General features: G+C 40.1%; 1 protein-coding gene across 2 annotated transcripts; it reads left to right on the plus strand.

Moving 5' to 3' along the window:
• Positions 1-8,008: 8,008 nt before the first annotated feature.
• On the plus strand, positions 8,009-14,163 carry LOC136538417 (alcohol dehydrogenase-like 4). Of its 2 annotated transcripts, none has more exons than XM_066530397.1 (11): positions 8,009-8,034; positions 8,071-8,229; positions 8,386-8,522; positions 9,482-9,531; positions 10,124-10,467; positions 11,135-11,217; positions 11,304-11,379; positions 13,214-13,275; positions 13,363-13,461; positions 13,605-13,766; positions 13,851-14,163. In XM_066530397.1, the coding sequence occupies exons 2-11, from the start codon at positions 8,160-8,162 to the stop codon at positions 13,965-13,967; spliced, it is 1,200 nt and encodes a 399-aa protein (XP_066386494.1). In that variant the 5' UTR covers positions 8,009-8,034; positions 8,071-8,159; the 3' UTR covers positions 13,968-14,163. The 2 variants fall into 2 exon arrangements, with proteins under 2 accessions (XP_066386494.1, XP_066386487.1); XM_066530390.1 differs by having other exon boundaries at positions 8,010-8,031; positions 8,063-8,229.
• Positions 14,164-14,389: the final 226 nt, after the last annotated feature.

Raw genomic sequence — 14,389 nt, forward strand, 5'->3', positions numbered from 1 at the left:
TTGTGATGGGGACAGGGTTTCCGATCTTGCGTCAGCTTCAAGATAACTATCAATTTGGGCGGAGAGTGACACACGACCCGACTTCAGATCACAAAGACCCGAACTCTGCAACTTAGCACCACGTCTCCTATGGTTCTCGACCATGTCACAATCCAGTTGACCTCGCCAAGAAGGCTAATACTGCTGCGAATCAAAGAACACAAGCAAGAACGAGATAAAACACAACTCAAGTAAAGTGACAATTTGTTGATGTATGATTAAGATCTCAAAGTGGGGTTTCACAAACCGATAACGGAGACTTTTCAAAGACAGATTGATCTAAAGCAAAACATAAACCCTAACATGGACAGCGGCTAATGATTATATAGTCTAAGTGGCATCCAAGGACCCCTATTCACGTCCCTAAGGAGTCCTGATACGTTACAGGGCCCAAAAGACGGCGACATAGCGCCCTAACAGATTTTACACGTCAACTTGTTTCGACAATTCTTGTTCATTCCGAAGAAATTTTCATATGGAACTAGCTCCATTGGTTATCTTATCAAATTATCTTTCTATCCATATGTGGATCATCGAAAATGGAGTCTGTATGCGGCTTAGGCGTCCGTTTTACTATAGGCTGCTCCTGGAATCCGAGATGGACACGAACTTGATATGGATTGGGCCTCCAACTTGGCTTGGACGCCCTTGCTGGCCTCCTAATGGCCAAGGAGGAGGATGAACAAGGGCTTACTTGGTGTGTTCTCCATCTTCTTAGGGTATGCTCCAACTTGGACCAGGGTTCCAAGGGTTAACATCAAGTCCGCAACAACATTGATGCTACTTCCACTATGGAGTTTCTCCAAATGAGGGAGGGCATATCCTCTTCCCTCGCACACCATCATGTCACCGCTCCTCATCAAGAAATTAAAGGAGGGTTGTCGCCTAGATGGCCACAAGGCCTTTACCAAAAGGTCAGCACTCTAGACGGAATGTAGAAACACTTTATGTAACTTATAACAACCTTGGGGCACTCTAGCACACTTAAGCAAGTGAGACAACCTCATATATATAGCCTCATCCCACTCAATGGACCGTTGGGAAAAGTCTGCCATATTTTCTATGCATCACCTGATGATTCGCTTGATGGTCCTCGATACTGCATATATCACCTGATGGGGTATATTCCCTAGTCGAACGTTGAATCTTCACTCAATTGACACTGGACTATATTCACCTAATAATGTGTCACCTTATCCTTCATTGTCCACTATATCGTCTACATGGGGTATCGACCATTGGTCTTGACCAATGCCACAATTCTGATCATCATAGAATAATTCGCTCAGTTGCTCCTATGCTACACCACATTATCTAGTGGCCTTGATCTTCTAGGTCATCAACTATGCTAGCTCTCTGATGTGCACTGGATGATTCACAATGTGATTCTTCTCTTCACCATATCATTTGATGAGCAATCTTCCTGTCTGATTTACTAGACTACACCATATGACCTGATAGGCTTGATCAAATGATCAAATGAATGTTCTAGTGGGGAATCTTCGTTGTTTCTTTTTTGTTTGAACTCAGATCTTGATCAAACTTAACATTGCATCCCTTGGATCCATTATAACATGTCTAACACATCTATAGCACACAAGTGTTGGTATTTCTTACGCTCAAGTAGAACATTCTATAAGCGCAAAGAATACCATTGTAGCACTTTTACCAAGGAGTGTTGCAATGTATCAATATTTATTTAATCCCAATGGAAAGAGATATCAAGGAATGATATTAAATGAGAGATCTTAGTGTTTCGATAGTGTAGAGGGGTAGATCGAATTGGATAGGAAGGGTGCTAAAACAAGCTCAAGATAAAAGATAACTCAAAAGATAACTAGTAATGTATAGCTAGATGGAAGGACCTTGAGAGAGTAAAGGTTCCTATGATTTAGCTCTACTTCTATGGTTCTACCTCAATCATACAAATTTAGCAAGCATATTTTGTCCACACAGCGGATACACAAGGCGATAGGCGAGACAACAAGAGAAGAAAGCTCTTGCCTAAAGCGGATATCTCTTTATGCGGGCCTTACCTTTTAAGAACTTGTCTAACAACACGTGGTGGAATACAAAGACTAGATAGTGTTGTCACCACCTACTAGCTACCACAAACAATTCATGCGACAAGCAGCAACCATGTGCAAGATCAAATATAAACACCACATTTACACTATCTCTCACTACTCTAATTGTGTAAACATAGATCAATTAGATCACCCGATTAAAGGCAATGATCAATGTGCAAGTGTGGGTCCTAGATCATCAATCTAAGATATATACCACAACAATAATATATACAAGAATAATGTTGCACAAAATAAAGACTAAGTAAAGTAGAGAAAGAATAATATATTAAATAAAGTAGAATCTTACTAAAAATGGAAAGGTACAAGAGCTATACCAGAGTCTCTAGAAGACCAATCTGAAACCTGAGCAAAGCTCACGACTCTCTCTAACTCCCACACTAGACTATCCTACTAGACTAATTTGTCACGATTCTTTCTTGTGTGCCTCTATGGTCCCTCAATTTGTTGACCTCAAATCTTAAAGAGCTAATGAGAACATAGGTCACAAGGGAGTTTGTGAAGGCAGATGCACATCGTGTGGTGCCCAAGCTAGGCAAGGCTAAAAGGGAGTAAAAAACTCGTGGCTTGGAACAACTCCTAACCCAACAAGGTGGCAACACCACATCAAAACAGACAGATTGTAGGCACACTCAAATTCATTGTCTCTAACTTTATATTTTTATTGCATGAACAATTTAGGATCCGTTTGGTGGGGATTTTGATTCTCATAGAAACATTTTAGATCCAAAATTTTTTAAAGAAATATTTCAGGTGATGAATCATGATCACTTCTATGGAATCATTTTATTGGTAGGTTGGATACTAACTCCAAAAAAGATGTTTTATATATGTTTAAAAAAATCTAGAACTTTTTGTGGGCAAAGAATAATTTAAATAGAAAACATTTTATCTTGTTGCACGTAAAAAGAATAACTAGAAAAAATAGTCTCTGGTGTATAGGGGAAACTAGAAATGGAATCTAGTGAAACTTGGCTCGAGGCGTTTTGCTCGCTTCAGTCAAAAAAAGGAGAACTAGAGAAATGTTCTGAGGCAAAATCATTTCGCCAATATAGTATTTGGCAGCATTTCTTCCGATTCAAATAAGAATCGGAACTGATCCGATCATCCTACTGACCCTTAGTTTTGGTGTGAAACGGTATATGTTTTTAATATAGATCTTTAATAAAGGTTCAAAAAATGAAAAAGAATATGCAATAGGCGTGGTAGCAAATTATTCACGAAATAGTTAGAGATGTGTGGAACGATGGACGACGTGGCCAATAATCTTAGAGATTTTTGCTTGTGCCTTTTATATTTTTGGAATACTGAACTCAAAAATTCTGGCTCCATAACTGACGAGCAGCACGGGCGGCGGCGGCGAGCTACCCAACCATCCACACTGGTGCATCAGCCTGGGCGTTCGGTTAACCGAAACCGATCGGTTACTTTGAAGATACGGAACCGAGGAATTTCGGTTTCGGGTAATTCGGTTCGGTTTCGGTTCTAACCGATGGAACCGAATTTTCAGGAACCAGGAAACACCCCATTCAATTGCAAATTTCAGCAGCAATTTGCCTGATTTTCATGCAGTCAAAAGGGACAATTTAAACAAACAACAGTACAACACATATATGTTATTGTTCTCTCAAATATTAAAGCAAATTCAAGCCTGCAGACTGCAGTAAGAAAACAAGAGCCAAGAGGTCCAACAGGCAACAGCATAGGCTGCATAGCAATGCTCAGTCACAGACCACAGCTCCAGAGTGGTGCATGCTCCAGGAACACAAAAATGAGAATGTGTTGCGCCCTTCAAAAGAGGACACATCACAACTTTCTACTGGAAGGGAAGGTCAAAAGGACTTGAGAGGGTCTCCGAGAGACTCTCCATGTCCTTTCTAAATAAAAGAAATAGAGATTTTAGTAAAAAAACTACCCTTCAATAGCTTTTTAAATGGTCGTTCAAATATAGCCATCTTTTATTTTGGATTTTTCGCTAGCGAAAAAATAGAAGACGAGAATGACTCTTTAGAGTGCGTATAAGATATAGAAAACTGTTGGAGAGTGAAAAGATATAGAAAACAATTTTTATGCAAATGATTTTCTAAATATTAATTTAGAAAGTGAGATTTAGAAAAAATCATAGAGATGCTTGGAGACAAGCTTCACATGATACATACCACCCCTTGTTGACAAATCCACTCATGCGCATTCCATGGTTTCATGTGGCCCCACCCAAGCGTGTACACGAGGCCTTCGAGGGAAAGCTAGCGCTCGCTTTTAGCGGTTCAACTTGGCCCACGTTTGCTTTCCAACACGTTGATGGAAATTGTGTCGCCCATAATCCCTTGTCCTTTTTTCTATTAAAAATGCTAATTACACCGAAAAGGCTAGGTAGTGCCTCCATTAATATTGGTGGTGATTGTACAATGACCAGAGTTATTATTGATAGCTATCAATCAAACTTCTACAAATTTGATCTAAAGCCTTGTTTAGCACAATTTCACTAGCTTTATGAACGGTTTGAAGCAGTTTTGTGCCAAACAGGTCTTTTGCAAACAACTTCACATGTAAAAGCTTCTGAAAACATGCTCTCATAGAAGATAGATGGGTGATAACTTGAAAATAATGGCTTCACCCAGCCCACACACTCGCATCGGTGGGCTCCCTCGTTAGTGGAAGTCAGATTTGCCCCTGTGCGACCTGGAGGCACCGCCGTGGGGGTACTGGCGTGGCTGGGACACGTTGCTAGCTGTGGGGCACGACTGCAGCTGGGAGGCGCAGCCATGGGGGTGTTGGCATGGCTGTTGGAGCTTACGAGCGCTAGGGCGCGACCACCGGGGCTTGTGGTCCCCTGGCATGAGGGCCGTCGGGTTGCGGCTACTAGGGCTTACAGGCATCAGGAAGAAGCACTTTCGTAGAAACAGAGATTGTGGGAAGGAGATGAGGAAAAAGTAGAGAAGAAAAGGAAAAGAAAAGGGTATTATGGTCATTTCATTTTTTTCTATCATGAGAAGTTCTGGCAAATGGGTCACTGAAACAATTTTAGCTTTATCAGTAAAGTTCCTCATGGAGCTAAAAGAATAAAAAACCTGATTCAGTAGTGAAGTTGAGTTGTGCCAAATGAAATATGTCCATGTGTTACAACGAAAAATAGAACTTTTACATAGCCTCCAAGACGACTTTACGATTCAAACATTTATTCGACGACCATAACTGCTTTCCAATTCATTTTAGAATCAAACTCTGTCACTATTACAGAAAAAAATTTAGCAACACCACCTTTCTTTTGTAGGTATTGAGCCGCCCATATAAATAGTGGCCAAATAAGTCGTCCCTACAAATTCATTTGTAAGGGCTGCTGGTGTTATCAGCTATCCCTACAAATAATTTGATTTGTAAGGGTTGCTCAATATACAGCCGTCCTATAAAAGGGATTTGTATGGGCTGCTCAATATCCCGCTGCCCCTACAAAAGAGATTTGTAGCCCTACGAATACACGCCAAATAGTAAAAATTAAGCACTAAAATTTGAATTTTTCAAATGATCTCAGATGGAGAAATGGCCTAAATAAAAGTTGTAGATCTCAAAAAGTTATGAATCTTTGTTGTTTATAATTTTTTCATTTGAAATCATTTACTACTTTAAAATAGTGTTTGAAATTTAATTTTGAAATTGTTGAAGAACTCTGATTTCTCTTTTTAATCTCTGGCTAAAACTTATAACTAGTGTTTCTCCCCTATACTAACTTCAAATTTGATAATTTTCCCTAAACTTTTCTAAAATCATGCTCTATTAAATTATTGTCTTCTTACAACTATTATTTTGTCAATCTTTTCATGTGATCGTGTTTTATCTATTTGAATTTTGAATTTCAAAAAATTGTAACTTCAAACGTCATTTTGAAACATTAAATGATTTCAGCTGAAAAAAGTCATAAATATAAAAGTTGTAAAATTCATCAAGATTTATAACTTTTATTTTGATCATTTCTTCATCCAACAAAGTGGTAGTAATATTGTTCACAAATTTTATATATCAGGTGAACAATGTTACTACCACTATGTTGGATGAAGAAATGACAAAAATAAAAGTTATAGATCTCGAAAAGTTATAGAACTTTGTAGTTGACAACTTTTTTAATTGAATTCATTTTATCAAGGAAAACTGCGTTTGAATTTCTCAAATTTGAAATTTGGATTTTTCAAATGACCTCGGACGGAGAAACAACCAAAATAAAAGTTGTAGATCCCAAAAAATTATACAACTTTATAGTTGAATCCTTTTTTATTTGAAATCATCTTGTCAAGAAAAACTATGTTTGAATTTCTAAAAAATTAAAATTTGAATTTTTTAAACGACATCGGATGGACAAACAGCAAAAACAAAAGTTGCAGATATCGAAAAGTTATAAAACTTTATAGTTGACAACTTTTTGATTTGAATTCATTTAACCACGTTTGAATTTATCAAATTTGAAATTCAAATTTTGTAAACGACCTTAGATGGAGAAACTACCAAAATGAATGTTGTAGATCTCGAAAAGCTATGAAACTTTATAGATGACAACGTTTTCATTTGAATTCGTTTAGAGCCTCAAACAATCAATTTAAACTAAATTTAGTATAATATGTGGGGAACCAAAATTTAGTGCAGATACAAGTGAGTGTGAAATACAGTGGTAGATGAGGGCACATGTGAGGGGGAGGGTCGTGGGTTCGAATCTCACCCGCCATGACTTGGCTGACCGGTGGAGGTCTCCATGGATTAAAAATAATTTACTATTTTTTTTTTGCTTTTCCCTTTTTTTTGGCTTGGAATCGTGATTTTTGGAAAATGATTTGTAGGCGCCCCTATGTACAAATTCACCGTTCGTAGTAACGGTTTGGTAAGGACGTCCGGCCAAACTATTGCTATAAATGCCCTGGAGCCGCCCCCAAAAAAATACATAGTGGCGTAGTGTGTAGAGTGTATTTGGACTTGTACTGCTCCAACTTGCATGTGCATAGAAAGCTTGGTGATTTACCCAATGAGTATAATTCATTTTGGGATCGAATTGAAAAGTGTTCCTACGATCGTGTCATATGTCTACTATAATCGCGCCATGCGCTTCAATTCGTCTTAGGATTGGACTCCGCACTATATTAAACACCTGCAGCATTAACTCATAGAGTCTTAGTATTCTTGCGGCCGATACATATCAGCGTTAACTCATACAGTCTCAGGAGAGAGCGAAAGAGACTCATCTGGCGCTTCGCCCTGCCCACGTGAACGAACGCGCCTTGCCGTGCAAGTAGATTTATCCAGGGTAGAAATTACTATTAAATTATAATTTTCTACTGTTATAATGGTAGATATTGATATTCAAAGCTAAACAAGATTATTGACACAGATAAAAATGGACTCGTAGCTCCGGTGGCGACAACAACAATTGTGAACTGAACGTACATCAGCTAGCTAGTTACGTTGCTTGTAGCGAAATCTGTTCATCTGGATTCGCGTCGTTAGCAGGACATGTACAACGACTTCGCTAATCTTGAGACATATTGTCTCAATTGTTCAAAGGCCCTGTTTGCTTTTTTTAGGATCCGTTTTTTTAGCTTGTTTTTTTTAGCTGGAATAATATTTTTCTCTCACACCAAATTAGCTGGAACAGTATTTCGACTGATTTTTTCAGCGAAGCGAATATATAGATGAACATGTATACATTATAACTGAAAAAAGAAATACAAGTGTGTAAATCGAAGCCCCTCCTGCCGAGCGCCTTTGTTGACCACGCAAGGAAACAAAAGGAAAACACAAAAAGCAGTATCGATCTGGTTGTTTCCCCTGCCTCTCTGCCTATATATAAACAGACCAGCAGGCCTGCTCCACTTGTCTCGCTCCCCAGCTGACCACTAGAGCCAAGAGCTCCATTCGTTTCCTCCTCCTCCTCCTCCTCCTCTCTCTCTCTCCCTCTCTCTCTCTCTCTCTCTGAAAAGTAAACCAGCTAGCAAGGGGCCGGAGAGAAGAGAACCAAGAAGGCGCATCAACCATCAATCGATCCAAGACACCATGGCGGCCAACGGCCACAGCAGCTTGGCGAACGGCGCCTCCACCCGGGGAAAGCCCATCAAATGCAAAGGTATATATATAATATGCTGTATGTTGCCCTGCAGCGGCTTGTTTTTCTTCCTCCTCCCACTCGTGCGTCTTCCTCCTCCTTGCTCGATCGATCCATCAATCTTTCGCCATGCTGGCAGCATGATCGAACTGTCTGGTATGGTATGTACGTGTGCAGCGGCGGTGGCGTGGGGTCCCGGCGAGCCGCTGGTGATGGAGGAGGTGGAGGTGGCGCCGCCGGGTCGCCTGGAGGTGCGCGTGAAGGTGCTCTTCACCTCCGTCTGCCACACCGATCTCAATTTCTTGAAAGGAGAGGTATGTAATTGTACTCTACTTCTATATGCAGTACTGAGGTGACTGCTGTATGTACATGTATCCATATAGGCATATAGCTACGACGTGCTGCATTCAATATTATCTAGTACTATCTTATTATATAATCTGTGTGTATAGCTGAGTATGCTACTACTACATGTGTGTGTATGGCTGTGTTCAGTAATTTGTTGCCGAGTTGATTCTTTACTTACTGAGACTTTTCTCTGTGTGCCATTATAAAAGATCGTAATTTTTTGTGTGCCCCTGAAAAAATTCAGCGGTCTTCAGCGCCACTGCTCTAACTTTTTCGTGTCATCCATGTCACTTCCGTCAGTTTGGGCTCTAACGCCGTTAAACTGCAGGTGTGAAAAGACAAAAATGCCCTTAAGTTCAAATATGTTATTAATTTTTTTTGAGTATCTTAACGAATTCAAATGAAAAAACTCAAAACTAGAAAGTTGTAGATCTCGTCGAGATCTATAATTTTCATATAAATTTTTTTTCATTTAATTTCGCAAAAAAAATAATATGATTTTTCTAAGATATATTAATCATATCAAATCATATTTTTTTTGTGAAATTAAATAAAAAAAATTATATGAAAATTATAGATCTCGATGAGATCTACAACTTTCTAGTTTTGAGTTTTTTCATTTGAAGTCGTTAAGATGCTCAAAAAAATTAATAATATATTTGAACTTAAGGGCATTTTCGTCTTTGCGTTAGAGTCCAAACTGACGGAAGTGGCATGGATGACACGAAAAAGTTGGAGTAGTGGCGCTGAAGACCGCTGAATTTTTTCAGAGGCACACAGAGGATTACGATCTTTTATAATAGCACACAGGGAAAAGTCTCTTACTTCATCCCTTGACTAATAATCTAGCTACGTATTGATTTGTGTTTCCGGCCGCCCGCCCATGTGATGCTGCTGTATTTATGGACGTGATATGATATGGCAGAACGAGCTGCAACGCAAGTTCCCCCGCATCCTCGGCCATGAAGCAGCCGGGTGCGTCTCTTTCATCTTCTTATTAATTATTATTATTATTATTATTATTATTATTATTATTATTATTATTATTATTATTATAAGGGATTATTATCACCGGCTTGTGTTTTCGTATGTAAAATGTTGCAATAAGATAGCAAAAGGAGTTTCCACTTGACCAATAAGATAGCAAAATGTTGCAATAAGATACTGCTCGCCGGCCTGGAGTCTTTTCTACCAATATCTATCCCTTGACCAACTGCAACTCGGGGCTCATTTTCAGCTTTGAGCTTCAGTAGCAGATATCCGTTTAAAACGTAGGGATTTTATTTTACTGAAAAAACATGGACAACAGAAAAGATTTCCGTATTTCAAAGGGGGCGGGAAATGAGCTGTGCTTTTGTAGGTTCAACTCGTCTGTAATTCTGAAATCTTGCATTGTTTGTGATATTTCTTTGTAAAGTGGCTTGAGCTCAGCTTTGAGGTTGAACCGCCCATCCCATGTGCCCCTGGTTGGCTCTGGCTCCACACGACTAACAACGACTAGGAGTACTTTGGATGCGCAATCCAATTGATGGTGACCTTATGCATGATGCTTTGCCTCCGAATCCAGAGTGGTGGAGAGCGTGGGGGAAGGGGTGGAGGACCTGGCCCCCGGCGACCATGTGGTCCCCATCTTCAACGGGGAGTGCGGAGCCTGCGCGTACTGCGAGTCCGACAAGACAAACCTGTGCGGGACTTACCGCGTCAACCCATTCAAGAGCACCATGACTTCCGATGGCGGCACCAGGTTCTCCGTGGTGGACCGCAGCTCTGGCGTGCGGCAGCCGGTGTACCACTTCCTCAACACCTCCACCTTCGCCGAGTACACCGTGCTTGACGCGGCCTGCGCCGTCATGATCAACCCCAAGGCCCCGCTGGAGAAGATGTGCCTCCTCAGCTGCGGCATCTCCACAGGTACCGTATCCGTGTATATATCCCATCCGGCCGTTGGTTGTCAAAATTCGAAAACAAATATGGTTGAATTGTATTCACATTCAATTTGATCGAGCTGGGCGAATTTGACATGTGAACAAACTGCAAGGGAACTGGACATGCATGATATACTAGCTAGTCGGGTTTGATACCAGAATTGCATTGAGGGCCTCTGAACCTGAATGGCCTGTCATGGGACACTGCGGCCTGGACCTGAATGGTCTGTCATTAGTAAAGCTTGTGACAGATCAGCTCTGTCTCAAGATGCTGATTGCTGAACCAAGGCATGTGCCATCTCCTGTGCGTGCTACCTCCAACCTTTATTTCATTTCATACTAGCATAAGAAAATAGTTTTTGACGCAAGTGACGGTTCATCCAGTCGCTGTCACTTTCTACCTCACCGACAAGACAAGACGTGTGTCTGAACTGCTTGTGGAAGATAACAGGGCTGCTTAGGGCCGTAACTTACTCAACATGTGTGCAAATGTGGACAGAGACTGCAAATCGCAGTCATCATACCTGTTTTTTTTCCCTTCTTTTTACCCACAAACCTTAATCAATCGGTCATCATTCATTCATTCATTCAAATAATAATAATAATAATAATCTTCAATATAATTGTCGTATGTCTTTGGCATGCATCATCAGGAGTTGGGGCTGCATGGAACACTGCAAACATTTCCGCGGGCAACACCGTTGCAATATTCGGCCTTGGAGCTGTTGGTCTCGCGGTCAGTAATAAGATACATAAATAAATACTGTTACAAAATTTACACCACTACATTACCACATAAATTGTTTTGTATTGTTCTTCTAGGTTGCTGAGGGTGCCAGGCTACGTGGGGCATCTCGGATCATCGGCGTTGACATAAACCCTGAAAAGTTCACCAAAGGTGCCTGCTGAGCCACGTCGTTAAGTTTCCTTCCCTTGTTGCATTGCTTTCTCTGCTGTCTATTAATTGCTGCCCATTTCCACGTCCGTGTCAAGCTACAGAACAAAAGTGTCATTTCATCATCACGTAACCATGACCTGGCGCTTTAATCTGCTGGTCTAATGCAGCTGCAGCTTATTTCAGCCATATCTTTTTGTTACCAAAAAAATGAAGTCCAATGGTTCACATGGTTATTTTTCTTCTTTGATTCAACAAAACTAGCGCATATGGTTTTCTTTGTTTTCCAAACTGCCATAAGCACAAGCGCGCCAAGAAATTTTTGGAGACCGCCAAATAAGACTAGTTATTTTCGTCTTGTAGATACTTTTATTTATTTTAATACAGTAGAAAGATACATCCACCATCCATGGAGATTGGAGAGATGAGAGAAGAGAAGCTCGTCGACTTCAAGCTAGAGACGAGGGTGTTACTTTCCTGGTGATGCCATTACGAGAACACAACGATTCAAGCATTGTCATCACTGGGTTGACACAGCACACAGTATTATAAGATATATATATATATATATATATATATATATATATATATATATATATATATATATATATATATATATAGGTCTCAATCTCCATTTATCTGTTGATTTTTATGTGCTACATTTGATATCCAGCAAGCAAACAACTTATCTCTTACCAATCAATTGCATACGGCCCAATTAGTTGCATGATAGTATTGTTCACCTTTTTAAAAGTAAAGTAGTGCTACACAACATAGGACCTCTGCTATATTTTAGCAGCTAATTGTTAGCTGCATGGATCGAACATCACTAGCTAAAAGTTAGTCTAAATTAGCTCTAGTGCATCCAAACAGGAGGCTAATAGATAGTCGGCTAATTTTTTTAGCCAAGTCTTTCAACTAGTTATTAGCCAACTAGCTAGCCAACATTGGTTAATTTGAGCTATTTTTTAGCCTAGCTACTAACTAGCTTTGGCTCATCTAAACAAGCCCTAAGTCCTCCTAATTATTTTTTTCTTTGAAATTGGGGAGAATCACGGGAGTTAATTACTTTGTTCCATTTGTTCTGATTAACTTGCCGTGTGTGCTACCTCGTTTTGCTTCTAAGGTCAATGGGCGTCCCATATACGCAATACCTTTCTCGCTGACAAAATCCCGCAATATTTCTGTCATTCGGTATAATATCTCTTTGTCCAAAAAGATACCCATCATAGTAACTTATGCAAATTGTTTATTTAAAGTTTGGGGAGATCGTCAGAGAAGAATGTTTTGATGAGAATCGTACAATTTGACATGATTTTTTCTAAATTTTGGTTTCTGCTTTCAACAAACGTGTAAGGACAAATCCGTATGCCATTTGGTTAGGAGGAAGCTTCCCTAGCTACTTTTATTTCTAACATATTCGCTATTTTGGGTCAACGAGTGTCCTGTGCATCTATTGCATTTCTTGTTTATTTCATCAACTTGTGGTACATTTCAATGTCAAAGGAATAAAAGGACAGAGAAATTAAGGTGTACATACAGGGAGATCATCAGTAATCCACCCCTACCGTGAGAGGGTGAAGGTTAAATTAAATACAGTGGGTACAAGAAGAAAAAATTGCAGCTATTGCTATAAGAGACAAGCCACGGAAAATGAAGTTTTATTCTTTGGAAATTATAATAAAACTGATAATTTGTGACGCATACGCATCACAGCACAAGGATGTTCAGTGTGCCACTAATAAACTAGTAAAACCAAACAACACTGATGAACATAGATATACTACATACTCCATGTGTTATGATGATGAGTCATGGGCTTGAAATGTGTGTTCAGGCAAAGAGATGGGCGTCACTGACTTCATCGACTCCAAGGCCTGTGACAAACCGGTGCATGAGGTAGCTATATATACAAGAAGTTATTACATACACCTGTATATATATAATATGCATGACTGGACTGATTACGAGTTCGTTGATGTGCAGGTGATCGGGGAGATGACTGACGGAGCTGGTGTCGACTACAGCTTTGAGTGTACCGGGATCAACGATGTGCTGAGAGAGGCCTTCGTGTCCACGCGTGATGTACTACGCTGTGCTTAATTAGTTTTTTTTTTTTTTTTGCTTCTAGGAGTACAAATTAATAATCTCTTTATATTAATTAACTCTCTGAAATGGAAAGAAGCAGCAAAGTCATGCGCATACTCTACGTGTATGTATATATGCAGGGTTGGGGCCTAACGGTGGTGCTGGGGATCCACGCGACGCCCAAGATGGTGCCGCTACACCCGATGGAGCTCTTCGACGGCCGTCGGATCACCGGCTGCGTCTTTGGTGACGTCAAGGGCAAGTCTCAGCTGCCTGCCATCGTCGACAAGTGCATCAACGGGGTGAGTCACACGCTCCCTTAATTTCTGCCGTATAATCACTTACCATCTTTAATCTGATGTGCTCCTCCTACTTTGTCGTCACAGGACCTGAATATAAACTTTGATGGGTTCATAACACACAACATGCCCTTCTCGGACATCAACAAGGCCATCCAGCTGCTGGAGGAAGGCAAATCCCTTAGGTGCGTGCTCCATCTCTGATGGACCAGACATGGGAGATTGTTATCCTTGTTTAATTTGGTCATGACACAAATAAATATAGAATCCAGTGTTGAGTTGTACAATTCACATGTGCATCAGTGCTATTTCTCTTGTAAAGAAGGGTGTGATTATTGAACAGAACTATTAGCAGGAGGAAACAGAGTAATTCACATGTGCACCAGTTCTATTTCATTCTTCTGTGTTTGTGCTGTAATATATCTCAAGTTATCTCCATTAAGTGGATGTATTCCCAGCTATTAACTAATACTGTCATTCTTTTTTTGAAGGCAACGCCATTCGGCGAGCTTTATTTATTCATAAGAATAGTTATACATCACACATAACGAATTCAAGAATAAAACTAGGGGGTTTATCGAACCAAATACAATTTTGTTTCGAAATGAAAACTCGCCTCATGTGCT

The sequence above is a fragment of the Miscanthus floridulus genome, chromosome 1 (assembly GCF_019320115.1).
Source record: "Miscanthus floridulus cultivar M001 chromosome 1, ASM1932011v1, whole genome shotgun sequence".
In the NCBI taxonomy this organism is placed as follows: Eukaryota; Viridiplantae; Streptophyta; class Magnoliopsida; order Poales; family Poaceae; genus Miscanthus; species Miscanthus floridulus.

Excerpts from the sequence above, each read along its gene's own strand:
- LOC136538417 (XM_066530397.1), top strand. The coding sequence starts at position 8,160 with ATGGCGGCCAACGGCCACAGCAGCTTGGCGAACGGCGCCTCCACCCGG. Across the intron at positions 10,468-11,134 it reads CAGCTGCGGCATCTCCACAG|GAGTTGGGGCTGCATGGAAC; the intron begins GTACCGTATCCG and ends ATGCATCATCAG. Across the intron at positions 11,380-13,213 it reads CCCTGAAAAGTTCACCAAAG|GCAAAGAGATGGGCGTCACT; the intron begins GTGCCTGCTGAG and ends ATGTGTGTTCAG.